Source organism: Epinephelus moara, chromosome 12 (genome assembly GCF_006386435.1).
Source record: "Epinephelus moara isolate mb chromosome 12, YSFRI_EMoa_1.0, whole genome shotgun sequence".
NCBI classification, from domain to species: Eukaryota; Metazoa; Chordata; class Actinopteri; order Perciformes; family Serranidae; genus Epinephelus; species Epinephelus moara.
The window spans coordinates 42,622,277-42,641,249 of record NC_065517.1 but is presented as its reverse complement, the minus strand read 5'-3'; the positions used below and the strand labels follow the sequence as shown (position 1 = coordinate 42,641,249).

The following is an 18,973-nucleotide window of genomic DNA, read 5'->3' as shown; positions in this document are numbered from 1 at the left end:
GGCTGAGCCATTTTGTACCGCTACACGTGTTTCTAGTGGGACTATGATTACAAGCACAAGAGTTCAGCGTGCCACCGAAGGACCGCCCTGCAGATTTACTATTGGTTCTGCAACGTAGGGAGTTTTTTAAACTCTGTTACTATTGGTTCTGCAACGTAGGGAGTTTTTTAAACTCTGAAATTATATCCGCCCATCTAAACACAAAATCAGGGAGAAAGTCATCAGTCTTTAGTTAAGCAAAGTGTCTAAAGACTGACTTGCGAGTCTAGCAGGAAGGGGACATCCTCAACCACTAGAGGTCAGTAGAGAACAAGTGAAAGGTATCTGGGCCATTTGGAAGCTGTAACATCCTTCCTGCTCCCAGCTTGTCCTCATGAGGTTAGAGCTTTTTTCAGATGGGCTACGTTGCCTTTGTCTCGTTCACACCCCAAAATGGCAGCTAGTGCCTATCGCAGATGACATCCACCAGAATTAGGCTCTTGTTGATAAAAGCCTTCAGACTTTCATCAAACTCCCTCACAATGCTCATTGTAAGTTTGTTACAAGGACCTGGGCTAAGATCCAAGTCAAAAAGAATTGACACAAACCCAGCTGGGCCAAGAAGATCGAGGCAGGACAGATGAAGAGCAAAACGTCTTAAAGATCTGAAATCTACAAAAAAAAAGTTTTCACAAAATACATTTTGTCACAGAGAACATCCTGAGAATCCGGAGGTGTTCCCAGATCTGATGGGACATATTTAACTCTCCAGTGTGTTCAGGCCACCAGAGATCAGGATCACAGTTGAGAACTGGAACAGAAACCCACCAGTGAATCGAGAGCTTCACCTTTAGGATCAGCTCCCTCTAAACCACACGAATCCGGTACAGTGTCTGCAGGACCAATGCCCCAGAGTGTGGATAGCTGACCCAAACCCGACTGGACGCTTTGGAACCCAACGGGTTGGGCCGGGTTGGGATAACAAATCAGAAATTTTGCTCAGGCTTGGTTTGGCCCATTTGACATGCTGCTGTGTTGTGCTATGGCCTATTCAAGTGCTGGAATCTGTTATTTACGTGACTACGCCTGAACACAACACAGGCTCCGCTCCAACTGAGTGTGGCTGCTGTGCTGCGCTGCTGTGCGTGCGTGCAGCGTGTTTGACTGTGCGTAACAGCAGCCTTATGATGGTCATTTACACACTATCCATGTGTGATCACAGTAAACAGACAAGCTGTAACCATGATAACAATAATTATGTCAGGTAACAAACTGCGTCAGGCTCGGGTTTGGACTTAAAAATCAGAAAGGCTGTCGGGTTCAGGCCGGGCTCGCTTTTAACTGTCTCGGACTTGGGTCGGGTTCGGTCAGGAAAATGCGCCCCAAGCCGCGCTCTACAATGCACCTATCATTCATTCATTCATTCATCTTCTAACCGCTTCATCCTCTTGAGGGTCGCAGGGGGGCTGGAGCCTATCCCAGCTGACACTGGGCGAGAGGCAGGGTTCACCCTGGACAGGTCACCAGACTATCACAGGGCTGACACATAGAGACAAACAACCATTCACACCTACGGACAATTTAGAGTTATCAATTAACCTGCATGTCTTTGGACTGTGGGAGGAAGCCGGAGTGCCCGGAGAGAACCCACGCTGACACGGGGAGAACATGCAAACTCCGCACAGAAGGGCTCCCACGCCTGGGATCGAACCGGCAACCCTCTGGCTGTGAGGCAAGAGTGCACCTATCATTCTTATATAATTTTTCACTTGCTTCTGAACCTGAGATACTCAAACCTGAAGCTGATGTTAAGTGACAGTTTAAATTTAAGGAAGGTCAGCGGTTCTTACAGAGGTCGTTCTGAGTTGGCAGCTTTGGACGATGACGGCTGACTGCTGAGAGATCGACTCCGTGACAGTTTAGCCTTTCTCATCTCTTTACCTGTAAGAAGAAGAACCATCATTATCACCATGGTTTGTATTCCAAAGATGATTCATCTGTGTTTTGAGATGGGATGCTCACTGCTGTCAGGTACTGAACCAATATACAGGTAATGATGTGACTCGTCCCCGGACTATACCAAACTAAACCCACTTTGATTGATGTTTTTGTCCGCTAGTTTTCAGCATGAATGACAGGCCAATATTCACTATCTCTTAACTCTTTTTGTGGTCTCTACCAATTCCTGAGCAGGTAGAGTACAGAGTACCTGAGTAGGTAGAGAGGTATAAAAGGCCTCCAACAAGACAGAAGACATGAGGACTGTGTTCAAAGTTCACTGGTAAAACATCTTAGTGGCCACATCTTCAAAAGCAACCGCAGCTCATTGTTGTTCATATTTTTGTCTTACCGGAGGAGGACAAAGTTGCTCCAGACGAGGACACGGACATGGATTTGGTTGCAGACAGACTGGTCTTACTGTCTCTTCCTGTCAAAGAAAGACAGTTTTCATCGTGGACTACAAAGCAGAGACACATTATGATTAATAAACTAGTCTCAAGTCAGCAAAAATGATACACAGTTTTTCCTTTGCCTTCACATCTGTTCAACAGACTGTCATATTCCAGATTAAAAATCAATCAGCATACACTCCTCACTCTGCAAATAATTTCATGCAAAAATAAAATGTGAGTTTTGCTCACGTTTCCTCTCTGTGTGTTTCTCAGAGTTCAGTTTGCCTTCACTCTGCTGGCGCTCCAGCTGTTCCTGACCACAGAGGAGACGTCATTAAAACAACACAGACAGTGAGTCAGACTGAAGACGAGCTGTCAGCATCAGACTCACCATCTCCAGCAGCAGAGTCTCCTCCTTCTCCTTCTTCTGGTCCAGCAGATCCCTCTCCTGCCGCTTGTGAAACTGAGAAGACACAACAGAGCAAATGAAGGTCAGAGTGAAACCAAACACTCAGCTGTGATTTATTTATTCCACACTGAGTAAAAAACAAAGGTGCTTACAGGCTCTGCCAGGTCCAGTTTGTCTAGTTCCAACACTGTCTGAAAAATTCAATGAACACAGTTAATCCATCATAGATTAATATTGTCCCTCAGTCACAGAGTCATTTGACAGAGGGTCTGTACTGGTCTCTGTAGACTAGATGAATCTCTTAGACCTGGTCACAAAGCTCAAGGAGCCTGATTAAACACCTCACTGTGCTTCCTGACAGGCAGACCCCAGGTGGTGAGAGCGGGTGGAGCCTCATCCTTAACATAAGAGCACCTCAGGGCTGAGTTTAGAGTCCCCTGCTGTTCTCCCTGAACAAACATCACTGTGTAGCCACTTCAGACTCCAACACCATCATTAAGTTTGCTAATAAAACAGCTGTGGTGGACCTGATCACAGATAACAATGAAAAGAGGACCTGACCTAGTGTCAGGACAATGACCTACTCCTGAAGATCAGCAAAACTTAAGGAGATGATAGTGGCCTTTCGGAAGAAGCAGCGAAGGAACTACATCCCCCTTAATATCATTGAGTCCTTAGTGGAAAGGGTGGAGAGCTTCAGATACCTTGGTGTCATGGTGACAAAAGTCAGAGACTGTTTTATGTCAGACCTCTGAGGACATTCAGAGTATCCCCTCAAATACTAACGAATTTGTACTCTACTTCATGAGTGTCCTGACGGGGACGTCATCACTACCTGGTCTGAACAGGACCGCAAGACCCTGCAAAGAGTAGATCGGTCAGCTGAACACATCATAGGTGCTGCTCTTCACTGCATAAAGGATGTTTTTACCAGGCGTTGAAAGACTGAGGCCAGGAGGATCATTGAAGATCCCAATCACCTGGATAACGGCCTTCTCTCCCTGCTGAGGTTGAGGAGGACGATCCACTTACACCACGCAGCACTGAGAGGCTCAGGAAGAGCTTCTACCTTCAGGACACAAGGATCCGAAATGAGGACCCTGCCCAAGACCGCCTAACCTTATATCCATGAACTAAAGGAACTGACAGGATTACATTTCACTGAAAATGTATCTTTTGATTTAATGTGCCAAATAAATTGATTGATTGATTGATTGATTCATCCATTCATCCATTCATTCATTCATTCATTGACAGGGGGTCTGGACTGATGTTAGTTAAGATGTTACCTTGCGGATGGTGGCCACCACGTCCTTGTCTTTCTCTCTGCAGAGGAGTTTCTGGACGCAGAAGTCGAGCTGCTGCAGCAGTTGTTTGTCAGCCGGCAGGCGAAGCGACGAACGTAATCTGGGCAACAACTGGCACAGCTTGTACCTTACAGACAGGTGAACAGGTAGACAGGTGTGTTACATGTGATGTCAGAGAGTTAGATTTTACCTCCCTCACTGGACAGAACGTTGACAGAGCTACCTGACGTTGGCGACGGGGTCATGGACCAGATCCAGTGCCGGGATCAGGAAGTGTTTGTTAAAGTATTTTCTGGAGAAAATCTCAGTGGCCATTTCACAAACATCAAGGAACCTGAGACGGTTCCAGTAGCTCCTCCCCTGTGCCAGATCTGAAATACAAGACAAACAGTCAGCATTTTGACAGCTATTAGAAGGTTCTGCTGTGATCACACAGTTTTTAAAACTGACGACAGATCCAAAGTCCCCTGCATCGCACACACTGACTGTTAGAGTCCCCCGGCTCACACAGGAGCTTTAGCCTTTCAAAATACATCAACCTGAGGTAATTGAAGTCATCTGCTTGTGCGTGACATCACACTCAGAGCACCTGAGACTGGAGGACCACAGTATTCTGACCTTGGATCAGTCGCTCCATCATCTCCTGTCGCTGCTCCTGTTTGCGGTTGTACCGCAGGAATGTGCAGAATGTCCGAGCCGCCTCCTTCTGAACTGGCAACACCTTCTGCAACAACAAGAACCGAAAAGGAAGTCACGCTCTGTTCACCTGGTTTGGACACATCTTGTCGAGTTGTATCGTGTCTTGTAGTGCTCACATTGGTGGTGAGGATGGTGAAGATGCGAGGGGAGAAGCTCTGGTGCAACAGTTCTCCAGGCAGTAGTCTGGCCAGACAGCTGTAACGCTGCAGCAGCTTCTCATGCAGCCGCCAACGCAGAGAGCATCCAACCTTCTGCTCTGCTATCAGCAGAGCTGACAGCAGCTCCGGGAACTGATGAGGAACCACAGGAGAATGTATAGGAACAAGAAGACATGAGAAAACCAGGAGAGGCAACAAAGTATCAGAAAGGTACCACATGTCAGAGGAACTAAAGGAGGTACAATTAACCAGGGTTAAACTCTGAGCTAGTTTGAAATGTTGGAGGTTTGTTTCTCACCTTGTTGTCCATAGCCAGGTTCTCTCCTCTGGATAAAACCGCTTCCAGAGTTTCTTCCAGGTGATTCATGAGAGCGTCCAACACCTCAACAACAAGAAAAGCTTCAGTATGTCAAACTAAGACAAACAAAATGAATATCTGAAATAAAAACAAGCTGGATGTTCATAAGAAGTGTGTGTGCACTTGGTCTGGACTGCAGAATGTTTGGTACATTGTGTGGTGTTGATTTATGCGTCTGACTCAGGTGAGCAAACAAAATATCAGAGTATTCCTTCAAGTCTGCAAGATAATACGTGCAGCCAAAGACGGACAGAAAGACAACCTGTCTACAAATCCTACAAATCTTTCCAAAAACAACTAGAATCCCGCCCCCTGGTTGTATGACTCCACCCACCAGTCCACCCTGTGGTTGTATGACTCCGCCCACCAGTCCACCCTGTGGTTGTATGACTCCGCCCACCAGTCCAGTGTCTTTGACAGTCTCCATCCATGTCAGTGAAAACATGGATGCTTCACACACAGAAGATCTATACAATCAGCACAGTTTCAAGATTAGAGTCACCAATTCAGTATCTGACCAAATGTCTCCCCTTCTGTTCCTGAGATATGACGTTAAAACATGATGATGTCACAGTCAAGCTGACCTTTGATCTTTGACCTTCATTATTTCATCCTGTTAGACATCCTGTTTTTATGGCCAAAAACATATTTTGTAAGGTAAAAAAGAACCTTAACCATCTACCACATTCTAATCAGTTCATTCTTGAGTCCAGGTGGATGTTTGTGCCAAATTTAGGGAAAATCCCTGAAGGCCTCCTTGAGATAACACATGAACAGGAATGAGACAGAGACAAGGTCACAGTGACCTTGACCTTTGAACATCAAATTCTTATCGGTTCATTGTTGAGTCCAAGAAAACGTTTGTGCCAAATTTGAAAAAAATCCCTCAGGGTGTTCTGGAGACATTGCATTCACAAGAATATGATAGACGAGCTCACAGTGAACTTTGACCACCAAAAACTAATCAGTACATCGTTGAATCCAAGTGGATGTTTGTGCCAAATTTGAAAAATTATGTCAAAGCGTCCTTGAGATACTGCGTTCACAAGAATGGGACGGACAGATGGACTGAGAGCCTGAAAACATAAAACCTACAGACATGGCTATCGCTGATGCGGAGGCAAAAAACGTGACCCAGAGAACCACAAGAGAACATTTGTAAACAACGTTCACACTGTAACATGGACTGAGTGTGGACTCACCTCCAGAGCGTCGTCCTGCAGCAGAGCAAGGAGCTCTTTGTGGACCAGCTGGACATTTGAACCAAGCAGCTTCACCACCTGACAGGAAGGGGCGGGGCAAATTATGTGACAAGACTGGCTTTCAACCAGACTCCCATAAACTATAAACTGATGTAGAGAGCTGTTATTCTATTCTGCAGGTCTGAAAATTTACAGTCAAAATTCAACAATGGATCAACGTCAGTGCTTTTTCTGCTTTTTAACATTCTTTCAAACATTTTATTTTCCCAGTGAGAAGCAGGACCTGAGAATTATGTCTGTGTGTCCATCCAACACATAACTCAACAGCTGCTCGTCGACCAGTAAGTAGATAAACCATCAGGATGTTAACTGACCTGGTGGAAACTGGCTGCAGCACTTCGTCGAACGCTGACCTCTTGGTCACAGCAAAGACTGGAGAAAGACGGGTAGAGCTCTGACAGGAAGTGAGCTGAGTCAGCAAACACCACCATGGCCTGGAGAGCAGGAAGTGACATCAGCCATCTGGAGAACTGAAGATTGAACTGAACTCTGAAGCTCTGCTGTGAGTGTGTGTGTGTGTGTGTGTGTGTGTGTGTGTTCCTGACTGTACCGGCAGGTTGTAGCAGCAGTTGCAGCGGATCAGCGTCGACTCGTTGCCATCAGTCTGGTTTCCTTCAGTCTGCAGACCGGCGACACACAGCACCTTAAACCTCTGCAGCAACCGCCCCTTCTGCTCATCGGACAGAGAGCCTGAAACAGAACAACGCCTCATCACAGACACAATGACTTGTCAGTCCTGAGGTCACCACACCAACACTCTCCACACCTCGACTGCACCTTCAGATTCTGTTCATGGAAATCACAAACTGAATGGGTGGAGTCTAAGAACTTGTTTGATATCCTGCTGAGAGTGCAAACACTCAGTGCTTCTCAAGGTCAAGGATGCTTCCTGGGTAGGACGGGTCCCTTCAAGTCGGATCCTACAGAGGCTCGGCAAGACTCCTTCCTGGCATTCGGTGAGCACACATTGGAAAGGGCTAGCAAGTGCCCAGGTGTGCATCAGTGCAGAGGCCCCGCCTTCAATTCTGGCAAAGCGTGCCCAAAAAATTGTGGGTACTTTATGTCTGCTGAGGATTCACACATGGATCCTTGAAAATTCTGTGAGGGAAAAACTCGGTTCTCGGTAGAATTCAAAGGATCCTTGACATTAGAACAGTCTTTCGGCGGGATTTGATGACATAGCCTCCTTGAAATTCAGCCATTTAAGGATCCTTCCTTGACTCTGAGAAGCACTGACTCTCACTCTGAATGTCTCATAATAAGGGCTCTTGTACCCAAAACTCCTGCAGAACCCCCTATAAGATACCTCAGGGCGTATCTTACTGCAGGAGTAGTCTCATCATGTCCCAGCGTCCCACCCTAATCTGACCTTGTTCTGCTTTAGTTTCAGTCTCTACTGTCTCTACTGTTTGACATCAGTGCTGAGTCTCACCTGTCAGTCCGCTGCAGAGCTTCCCAAACTGAAACGACAAAGACGCCACAAGGGCATCGTCCACCTGCGATGAAGACACCTCACACACTGACATCACCAGGGGAACCACGACATGGAGTCTGTCATCTGAGAGAGAAGACACAAAGCTGCTTCAGGTGCTTCTGTTTGAGTTGATCAAAGAACCTTTTTATTCACCACAGCTCTGTCTGATGACTCACCACTGTCGATCATCTCCATCAGGTTGATGATGGTGTCGAAGGCGGCAAGGCGGACGCTGCTCTCCTCGTCTCCGGCGAGCTCCACTAGTTCAGGAAGCAGCTCCGTCCTGGTGTCTTCCACCCTGAAGGACAGGATACATGCTGTCTCACCACAGCAAGATGTTTTGTTTGTGTATGGTTTCATTTAGTGTGCGGTGAAGTTTTTACCCGGTCGCTCTGGCGATGCTCTCCAGTTGACGGCACATACAAGCTCGAACCTCAAACTCTACGTCCTGACATAAAGACCGAGCCAACGGCAGCAGCTCCTTTTTCACTCTGATACACAGGAAACACACCTGTTAATATCAGACCTGAGAGGTGTACCATGAAGCCAGCAGATGCCCCTTTACACCTCCTCTTCATGGCGGGAATATCATGCAGTTTTTCTGCCACGCTGTTCTGTATAACAGGTACGGTCATGGAGTGGGGGGGCAGAGATGTCTCGCCTTTAAGCTGGAAGCGGAGGTAGTAACAGCACCGACACTACGGCTATGGTTGCAGGTCAGCTGGCAGGACGGGATCATGGACAGCATGGTGTGAATTTTGACAATGTGTTATGCAGCGGGAACTCACAGGCGGGATCAGCAGAAGGAAGCTAGCAACTTTTTTTGACATATATGTGCCAGGCGAGCCCCTCCACTGGAATGAATAGGCGTCATCTTGGCGTTCTGTATCTAGGTATTACTGAAATCTATGTAAATCTAGCATTGTGGGTCACATGTAGAACATGTCGTCATGACTCTGTCCTGACCCGTTTATTTCAGCGCTTTTTCTATGTCCAATGCTGGCTTAAAGGCGAGACAACTCTGCCCCCCATTCCACAGCTGTACCTTTTATACGGAATGGCGAGGCGGCATAACGACATGAAATTCCTGCCTTGGAAAGGCAGTGTGAAAGGAGCTTCTGAAAACTCTTTCGAGTCGACACACCTCACAAACACACTGATCTCACTTCATGGTGGAGCTTCTGTACAACAACACACCTGAGCTCCATATACAGACATGCAGACTAATGATACTAATGTATAGGATTGTAGGTTAGCAGTACGACAGTGTGTACATGCTGTGTTGCAGCTCACATGTGAGAGTCGAACTTGGAGGCGACTTTCCCTAAAATACGACAGCTGGCCAGACGAGCCTGAAGAGAGTGAGACAGCTGAGACTGATAGAGGAGAGGGTTCAGCACCTGCAGAGACACAGACAGACAGACAGACAGACAGACAGACAGGTACAGGAAGAGACAGCTGGGAGTTAAACACCTGGAGCCCTGAACAGAGACAGACAGAGACAGGTAGACGGAGCAGAGGCTTCCACACCTGGAGAGACAGACAGGTACAGAAAGAGACAGACAGCTAGAGAAGAAAAGGATGAGGGTTCAGGATGTGGAAGAAGAATGCAGGTAAACAGGTTAATGTGAAAAGGGTGGAGAGACAGGTAGAAGGACAGGTCAAGAGAGAGATGAGTACAGAGAAGGAGAGACAGAGAGACAGGTACAGAAAGAGACAGGTAGAAGGACAGGTATGGAGTTAACATTTTTGATGTTATAATGTAGAACTTTAAACTGTTCTAATACTGATCAGTAATTGATAGTGCTGATCAATAACCCTGATCACTGTACCTCCTGTTTGATTGTCTCTTTGGGTAGAGCGTTGATGGCCGACAGCAAAGTCTCCAACCAGGCGTTGCTCACCACTGTCAAACAAACACAACGTCCACATCAAATGTCTGTGGTTCAGGCGGTGTTACCTGTGTGTCTGTTGTTACCTGTGTGCCTGTTGTTACCTGTGTGTCTGTGGCTCAGGTGGTGTTACCTGTGTGTCTGGTGTTACCTGTGTGTCTGTGGCTCAGGTGGTGTTACCTGTGTGTCTGTTGTTACCTGTACCTGTGTGTCTGTGGCTCAGGTGGTGTTACCTGTGTGTCTGTTGTTACCTGTGTGTCTGTGGCCCAGGTGGTGTTACCTGTGTCTCGATGGTTCAGGTGAAGCAGGACAGTCTTCAGGATGGAGAAGGTGTGGGTGTGGATCAGGATGATGTCGTCCTGCAGGATGGTTAAGAAGGATGCTGCTGCTGCCAGCTGGATTTCTGCCCCGGCTCCGTTCAGGACCTCCTGAATCAGGTGGACAGGACAGGTGACCTCAGTGACACTTGGACACCCAACCTGTCCTTCCCAACAGTGACTGTCCACCTGCTGCCAGCCTCCACACAGTGTAGTACTGACAGCACTGACAGAAAGTCGGACTGTGTACATACCCGGACCTTCGGAACGACCCGACGAAACGTCTCCGCTGGATTCTGACGGACGAGGCTCGGCAGGTTACTGATGACGCTGGCTCTCTGCACCTCCTGACCCACACTGTCAACAAGAGAAGAACATTCGGCGTTTTCAGGCTGAAGGAGCCTTTTCAAAGTTTTACGAACCCCCCTTTTTTTACTGTGTTGTCATTGCAAGAATGACCAACGATCTTAGTTCTCAGAACACCACTCTGAGGGGCTTTTTTAGCTCCTTTTTCAGAGTAGTTACTTTCCCAACACAAGAGAAACACTGAGTGATGGAAGTGTATGGTGATGGTCGAACACATGAGCCAATACAGCACCGTCATTTTTTAAAACATGGACAAATGGACTGACAGTGAAGTCCAGGCTTTACTGAGCAGAAATGGGATGGTGGAAATACAACCAGATTTTTACTTGTCAAGGCAAAACGTAAGAATCTTGGATGTCCGGCTCATGTCACCTCAGCATTTTTATTAACGGTGAAAATGCAAACACAAAGAAATCCAGAGAAGTTGTGTTGTTCTCAGGGGGTCCCCCAGTGGGCAGACCAGAGAAAAGATATGTCCTCCTGAGACCTGAACTTTTGTTTGGTATGCATTTTCAATTTTTCCTAGCTATTTGAGATTTGTAGGACTTGATAAGTATAAAAAACTACAAATCCTCAACCATAATAAATACATAAATAAATAAATAAATAAATAAAGTCCTAATATCCTCAAACGGGACAACAATGAAGCCCTAACGTCCTCAAAGGAGACGATAATAAAGTCCCAATGTCCTTCAGTGAGCTGGTGAAAAATTCCCAATGTCTGCAAAAGAGAACTTCCTAATTAACAGTGTCTTAACTACTAAGCTACTGTTCCTAAAATGGTCAAAATTGTTGCCATATCAAACTACAAACATTATTAATCATTAATAAACAAGTTTCAACCATAAAATCTAATGAGGTTTTCTACCTTGTCCATTTTCAGCTGCAAACTGTCCTGGCAGAGATGGCTGCCATCTTGTTTTTACATGGATTAATGAAGTGTGGTCTTACTACCACAACATGGCACAAAAAAGTGTCCACGAACGAGTACAACAGGTCAAAGTTCAGCAGAATGATGTATAAGGTGCAGTAAACCCAAAATGCAATGTTCTCATATGAGGACACAGGGTCTGGGGAGGATATTTTTAGTGAGTAACTAATGACTAAAAAAGAAAAACAAGGATCTAGAATTGAGCCCTGAGGGACTCCACAACCAGAGTCACCTGAATTTGGATCTGAACCCCTGACATGCAGACATTTTTCTTCCTACATCAAACTCATAGCTTCCTCAGGTGATGTCCTGAGTTCTCTCCACAAATCATGACTTTGGGGTTCTGGAGGTTCAGTCCTGGTTCTCTGGCTGGTTTCAGTGTTTCAGTCCAGACAGCGAATGAGTTCAGTGAACTAGTTCAGAGCCGCTGGGATCGGACTGCAGGATGATTACCTTCAGAGTTTAATTAGCTTAAGAGTTTACTGGGTCAGACAGAAGGAGGGTAGAGCTGCTCCTCCACCTGAAGTCTCTCCACCAATACAGACTCTGGGTTATTTTTACTGGATTCTTTTGAGGCTAGTTTTAACACAAGATGATGTCAAACAGGAAGCTAAAAAAAACAACCACAGAAACACAAACGAGAAACAAACCCACTGACGTTTAAGGTTCTTCGTTCTCTGAAAGCTTTACACTGATAAGGTTTAAACTCCACACATGATCAGCTGCAGGTCACTTTGCTTTTCAGCGAGCTACATACGTGTGACTTACGACACGCTATGTGTTAGCATGTTCTAAAACTGTCAGTCAAAAACACTCAACTCAGTACTCAAGGGTAGACAGCTCTTACCTGAGCAGGTAGACAGCATTTACCTGAGCAGGTAGACAGCTCTCACCTGAACAGGTAGACAGCTCTCACCTGAACAGGTAGACAGCATTTACCTGAGCAGGTAGACAGCTCTTACCTGAGCAGGTAGACAGCTCTTACCTGAGCAGGTAGACAGCTCTCTCGATGTCATTCAGGTCTTCGTCCACAGTCAGCTGATCGATCTCCTCTGCCGTCTGAAACAAACATACAGGTAGTTATTTAACACTTTATTGTAAAAATAATAATTGTGTTTTGATGTAATGGGACTGTTTCACTACACACACAAACATTTGTACTTCTAAATCTGTGCAAGGTGAAAGCCAGACATCAACAACATCCAGATACAGCTCCGCCCACTTCTCTGGGCCCGAGCTCATCTGAGATGGACCGACACAAAGTGGTCTGACCAGTCCATCATGGACGTCCTGTCCTCCGGGACCATCAAGATTGTTACCAGCCTGAAGTTCAAAGCCAGCATCTGTGATGGGATGGAGATGTGTTAGTGCCCATGGCATCATGGCTAACTTCTGTCACAGTGGGCACTGTTTACCTGCCATACATGCCATCTTCTCAGCTCATTTAGTAGTTTTCCACTCTCCCTGATTATCCACCACACCTACCTGCCAGCCTATCACCTGTCCATTCGTTTCCTGCTCATGCCAGTCCACCACGCCCACCTCATCAGGCTGACACTGCTCACCTGTGGATCATCACTTCCTGTCACTATAAAGATGCTCCTTACCAGATTGTTCTTTGCCTCCATGCAAGACTTTCCAGCATTTGTTTCCGGACTGCTTCCCACCCTAACTTTCCCTGACGCTCCTTCTTCATCTGCTCCCTGTTAAACCACTCTGACCTCTGTCCTCGACCAAGAGTTCTGCCTCTGCCTTCCTGGGCCTTGTTCGCCTGTTTCCTGCGGGTTTCTGGAAAGACCGCCATCATGCTCTCCAAAGAGAGTTTACTGGTTCAGTCACCTGTGATCTACTGAGCTGTGGATTGCTTCGCTGTGTGGCTACACATGTTGCCTTTGTGTGTGCACCATGGATTCCACTCTTCATTGGCACTGACAAGCTCTTCCCCGACCACGGCTGGCTTCACATTGGTAAAACTGGTTCTCCTGTGAGTACTCCTGGTTTTGGAATTCTAGCTCTTCTGACGTCGCTCTCTGCTGCCCCCTCTCATTATCATCACACACAATAGAACCAGCTGCTGTGTGCATCCAGCGGACGCCGGCTCCTCACCTGTGTGCTGCTTCAACGCTCCACGCCAAGAGCTGTGGACGGACTCAGTTCCCCTGAGAAGCTCTGAACCAGAACACTGACTCTGTCTGTTGCTTTACTAAACTGCTCTCCCTGGATTTGTTAAAGTGGTGCATTAAAGCTCAGTATTTCCGCCTGTCCCTGGTGCTGCTTTTGGGTCAACAACTACAACTTACAACTTCACATCTGTACGTACAGGTTTTGGAGCAACATATGCTGCCATCCAGACAACGTCTTTTTCAGGGATCGGATCTTGTCTCTGGACTGGATTCAGCTGAATAAAGGTCAAAAAAGATTTATAAATCATTGCATTCTGTTTGTATTTACATTTCACATAGTGTCCAGACTTTTTTTGGAATCATTGGTTGTACATAGAATAATAAAAAATGTGAACTGGGAGTGTTACAGTTAGCTCCATCCTGGTTATATGTCGGTGCAAATGCAGACTGCTTCAGTCATTTTTAAAATTCAATTCTGCTTTTGCTTCCAAGGGCTGCTTGAATGTCAGCTCAGCTCCGCCTGACACGCTCACCAATCAGCTTGTTATGCTAACGTCAGCACACGTTGCTAACGGCTCATGGCTGGCCCATGGTTTTTTGGCGGAACTTGCACTTGTGAACTTTGGTTCCACATGATGTGCATCAACGTCTGGTGCACCGCTGTCACTGATGAAAATGTGTTTAGATTTTTGGTCGCTTGTATGACCAGAGTGGTCGCGTCCTTGACCCCTGACCTTAAAATGATAGAACAAGTGTGAGAGTCAGTGTCAGTGGGGGTCCTGGGCCTTGGTGATGAGGTCAGCAGCATTTTTTTTGTGGTATGAACTTTTGGACAGCAACCTCCTGCTAGAGGGGAGTGATTCAAAGAGTTTGTGTCTGGGGGGGAGGGGTCAGCAATAACCTGTCCTGCCTGCCCTAGGGTTCTTGAGGTGCTCAGGACCTGGAGGGTTCTTGGGGTCCTGGAGTTGTACAGGTTCTGGAAAGTCCTCATGGCCCTTGAGACTACAGGTCCTTGAGAGTTCTCAGTATATTGGAGGTATTGGAAGTTCCTGTTGGCTCAAGCAGGGTGTCAATAAAAAGGTCAGGAGTTGGCCTCCATTTTGACAGCGAGCAGTCGATATATTTACATGTTGAGAAATACAAACGTTAAAAATGATGGCTGTAATAATGTGTCATGAGTAAATATTTCGGCAGGTTTAGATCGTCTGGACCTTTGGGAGTGTGTGAGGACCATTTCTGTCTGATGACATGTACCTGTGGATCATAATAATCTGTCACAGGTGAGTTAGAACTGTTTGTTGTCTGACAGACGCGTTCACTGAACCTGCTGTGGTGGTTTATTTTAAAATGGTTCAATCGAACTGCAGTGAGCGAAGTTTTCTAACGTTGGCTTTTTGAATGAAGTACTTACACACAGCGAATACAGCTGTTGTTCACAAATAATCATCAAACAAAACCTCACAGATGAGTCGTCAGATTTCTCAGAGGATATTTGTCTTCATGTCAGTGACTGCAGACAGTTTCACATTTGTTGCTTTCAATCACTGAATCTTTGTAATAAATGAAGACATGATGAAACATGTCCTCTGTCTCCACAGGAGGAGGAGGAGGAGGAGGAGGAGGAGGAGGAGGTGAAACGCTGCCCCCTGTTGTTTCGGAGCACGATGGCACCACACACACAGCAGACAGGCCTGTGTGTGTGTGTGTATGTGTGTGTGTGTAGGAGGCAATGGGGGTGTGTGACTGCGTCGTCATGACGTCGGGGTTTCTCCCAAAAGAAGACCCCCCCCCCCAGGATCCGCCCCCACATGTCGTCATCATGAAGCCCCGCCCCTCCACCCCCACAGTTTCAGGTGAGGAGGAGAAGACGAAGAAGGAGGATGAAGAGGATGATGAGGAGGAGGTCTGTGATCAGTTTTCATCCTGAATGTTTCTGATTGAATTCAGACAAACAGCTGATCTGAACCAAATACAACAGAAATATATAAATACACTGATGTAAAGTCTCGTCCATCTCATCATCAAGAGTCAACCACACTTTATACTTAAAACCCAAATATCTATTATCTATTATTATAATTATTATTATCATTATAATTACAATTATTATTATTATAATTATAATAATAATTGTTGTTTTAAGTGTCAATGAGTTTTAAATCCACACTGAGATGATTTCCTGCTGAATCTTTTATTTCTCACTAAGCTGAGACTCTTAGAACTGTTTGTCGAACACGATTCTTCACGGGCACAATTGTTATTAATTTATGACATCATCATCTTTTTTTCCCCAGACAGCTGATTGGCTGATGAACTGTTTGATGGATAGGTTTGACATCATCTGATGATGTCATCAGTCTGTCTGTAAAAAGAAGAAGTCATGAGCTCAAACTGATGTTAGGACCGTTTTTATTAACGTTAGAATCATTTATAACGACAGGTTTGTAACGACAGTGGAGGAGCCTCCTCAGTTTCTCCTGATGTTTATCACAGTTTTTATTTTGGGAGGTTTTCAGCTGTCGGGGTCCAAGTACGTCACAATACTTGACTATGTCAATAACGTACATCACGATATATTGTGATTCAATACTTTTTCTCAGCTGTACATTCTGTCCCCTAAAGTTTCTCACTTCACTCATTTTGATTGCAGCACGATGTTTGTGGTGAACCAGGAGAATAAATAGATTTAATTATTTCAGTAGGACACCAAAAGTTTGATTTATACTTTAATAATTTATATAATAAAAAAACTAACACTTGCTGTCAGTGTATCGATGCAATACTGCTGCACAAAATATCGCGATACTGCCCTGTGTTCATTTCCCCCACCTTTGTTCCAAGGACAGAGGACCTGAGGACAGAGGGTCTGAGGACAGAGGACCTGAGGACAGAGGGTCTGAGGACAGAGGGTCTGAGGACAGAGGGTCTGAGGACAGAGGACCTGAGGACAGAGGGTCTGAGGACAGAGGACCTGAGGACAGAGAGTCTGAGGCCAGAGGGTCTGAGGACAGAGGACCTGAGGACAGAGGACCTGAGGACAGAGGACCTGAGGACAGAGGACCTGAGGACAGAGGGGTGTTGTATGCTGTAAAGTTTGTGATTTAGGGTTTTAAAGATAAAATCAAATCGAACTGAAATAAAGGAGCTGTAGGTGTTTATTAATGTGGTTATTAATGGTTATTAATGTTTATTAATGTGGTTATTAATGTTATTAATGTTTATTAATGTGGTTATTAATGTGGTTATTAATGTTTATTAATGTGTTTATTAATGTTATTAATGTTTATTAATGTGGTTATTAATGTTTATTAATGTGGTTATTAATGTTATTAATGGTTATTAATGTGGTTATTAATGTTAATGGTTATTAATGTGGTTATTAATGTTTATTAATGTGGTTATTAATGTTTATTAATGTGGTTATTAATGTTATTAATGTTTATTAATGTGGTTATTAATGTTATTAATGGTTATTAATGTGGTTATTAATGTTATTAATGGTTATTAATGTGGTTATTAATGTTTATTAATGTGGTTATTAATGGTTATTAATGTGGTTATTAATGTTATTAATGGTTATTAATGTGGTTATTAACAGTTATAACTCAGTGATCACTGATAATTAATGATAATTAAACAGATATGATATAAAACATTTCTCTCTCTGCTCATAGCTGCATTATATTATTACACATTTATTCCACGGTCTGATTAATGATGATGAAATTAAACATCTTAAATAACTTCCGGTTATTGATTATTAATAATTGATTTTTTTTTTTATCATCATCAGTTTGAGTTAATAAAGTGATTTACTGCATTGATCACATGATGACCGGATGTTCATGATGCAGACAGAGAAGAAGAGGAGACTCTCAGCTGAACGCTGCTGTACTACAGTCTGTCTGTCTGTCTGTCTGTCTGTCTGTCTGCAGAGACACAGACAGACAGAAACTGCGTCATGCTGCGCAGATAGCGGGTCTCCCCTCTGCTTCCTGCATGGAGGCTGCTGATCTTCCTCCCACTGACTCATACAACATGTCACATCATCATCATCATCATCATCATCATCATCATCACGTCTCTCAGATGCAGTACTAAATGATGAGTTACCTTGAGGCTCCTGCGGATCGGCCTCTCGATGAAGGCGAGCTCCTGCAGCTCCTCCAGAGGTCCGTACAGCAGGCTGGACTGGTTCACAGTCATCCTGCTGCTGGAGAACATCTGCCCACTGGAAGTGTCCCAGTATCACACTGGTCGTTAGTGGGAGAGCAGGCGGAGGATCTCAGTACCAACCATCCCCGATGAGAGGAGGGGAGAGGGGAGGGGGACTGTCACTAACCGTTTCCAAGGAGATGCCTGCTCCAGCTGAACGTCACGCCAGACTCCGTTCACAATTATAAAGATATAAAAAATCTGGGCTCATCTGCAGATGTGCCGATGTGTCAGAGACTCACAGTGAACACTTCACACACCAACACCGTCCAGTCTTCTATTCGGCGCACACTGCGTCCTCCCAGCTGCGACTGTTTGAACCAAATCTGCACTTTTCTAAAATCATCTGTTGAGGAGAGAAGCCCGAGAGCAGGGAGCAGATCCGGCAGCAGCTGCTGTCAGTGACCGTCACATGAACCCTTCAATCGGCCCAAACCCGTTGTCTCTCCCACGCGGAGGAAACCTCACACCAGACTGCGTTTAAAAAATGAGCGTTTTAAGGTTTGATCCTCCGCAGTGAAGCCGAGAGCTGCTGAGGCTTCAAACCGAACACCAGCATCCATCTCTGAGACACGTTTACATTTCGGCGGATCTTCAGTTCATCACACATTTATATAAAACCTGGAGCGTTCACACCTGCTCCTCCTGCTCTGTGCTGTGCGGAGGAAACGTCACGCCAGATTCGGTTCAAAATTCGCATTACACAATTTATTTTCTATTTAATAAGAGTCAGAATCCAGGACCCCTCAAACATCACACCTCTAACACATCCACACGGTGTCTTCTTCACTTCGGCGCACACACAGCACCGAGACAATCAGATCTTTCTGTCAAATCCAGATCGACTACACCCGTTTCACCGTCAGGTCCTGTCCGGTTGGAGCGTCACGCCGGACTGCGTTAAATGTTGAGCGCTATGATGCGTCTGAGCTCAGCTGTGAACCTGCGACACGGAACAGCTCCAGAAAATGAGATGTTTCAGAGCATCCTGTCTCGGCCTCCTCTCGCTCCACCAGCCTGAAGTCATTCAATCCAATGGCGCTGTTTCTGAACCCGGGTCCGTCCGGTCGCTCCCACACGGAGGGCGGAA

The 18,973-nt window shown here is 45.6% G+C and overlaps 1 protein-coding gene across 2 annotated transcripts in view; it reads right to left on the bottom strand.

Annotated features, from left to right (window-relative positions):
* The window catches only part of ppp4r4 (protein phosphatase 4, regulatory subunit 4), a 25,314-nt gene extending 6,341 nt beyond the window's left edge, over positions 1–18,973 (bottom strand). The window contains exons 1-22 of one of the 2 annotated variants that reach the window (XM_050057433.1): positions 17,782–18,973; positions 12,531–12,604; positions 10,503–10,605; positions 10,212–10,359; positions 9,872–9,945; positions 9,333–9,439; positions 8,423–8,530; positions 8,216–8,337; positions 7,998–8,123; positions 7,116–7,255; positions 6,880–6,999; positions 6,506–6,583; positions 5,244–5,327; positions 4,904–5,077; positions 4,707–4,812; positions 4,312–4,459; positions 4,071–4,215; positions 2,934–2,972; positions 2,764–2,835; positions 2,622–2,685; positions 2,330–2,437; positions 1,830–1,920 (exon numbers count right to left, since the gene is read on the bottom strand). In XM_050057433.1, coding sequence (XP_049913390.1) covers positions 1,830–1,920; positions 2,330–2,437; positions 2,622–2,685; positions 2,764–2,835; positions 2,934–2,972; positions 4,071–4,215; positions 4,312–4,459; positions 4,707–4,812; positions 4,904–5,077; positions 5,244–5,327; positions 6,506–6,583; positions 6,880–6,999; positions 7,116–7,255; positions 7,998–8,123; positions 8,216–8,337; positions 8,423–8,530; positions 9,333–9,439; positions 9,872–9,945; positions 10,212–10,359; positions 10,503–10,605; positions 12,531–12,604; positions 17,782–17,892 — 2,342 coding nt within the window. In that variant the 5' untranslated portion in view covers positions 17,893–18,973. The remainder of the gene's footprint in view (positions 1–1,829; positions 1,921–2,329; positions 2,438–2,621; positions 2,686–2,763; positions 2,836–2,933; positions 2,973–4,070; positions 4,216–4,311; positions 4,460–4,706; positions 4,813–4,903; positions 5,078–5,243; positions 5,328–6,505; positions 6,584–6,879; positions 7,000–7,115; positions 7,256–7,997; positions 8,124–8,215; positions 8,338–8,422; positions 8,531–9,332; positions 9,440–9,871; positions 9,946–10,211; positions 10,360–10,502; positions 10,606–12,530; positions 12,605–17,781) is intronic. The other variant, XM_050057434.1, reaches the window with a different exon arrangement.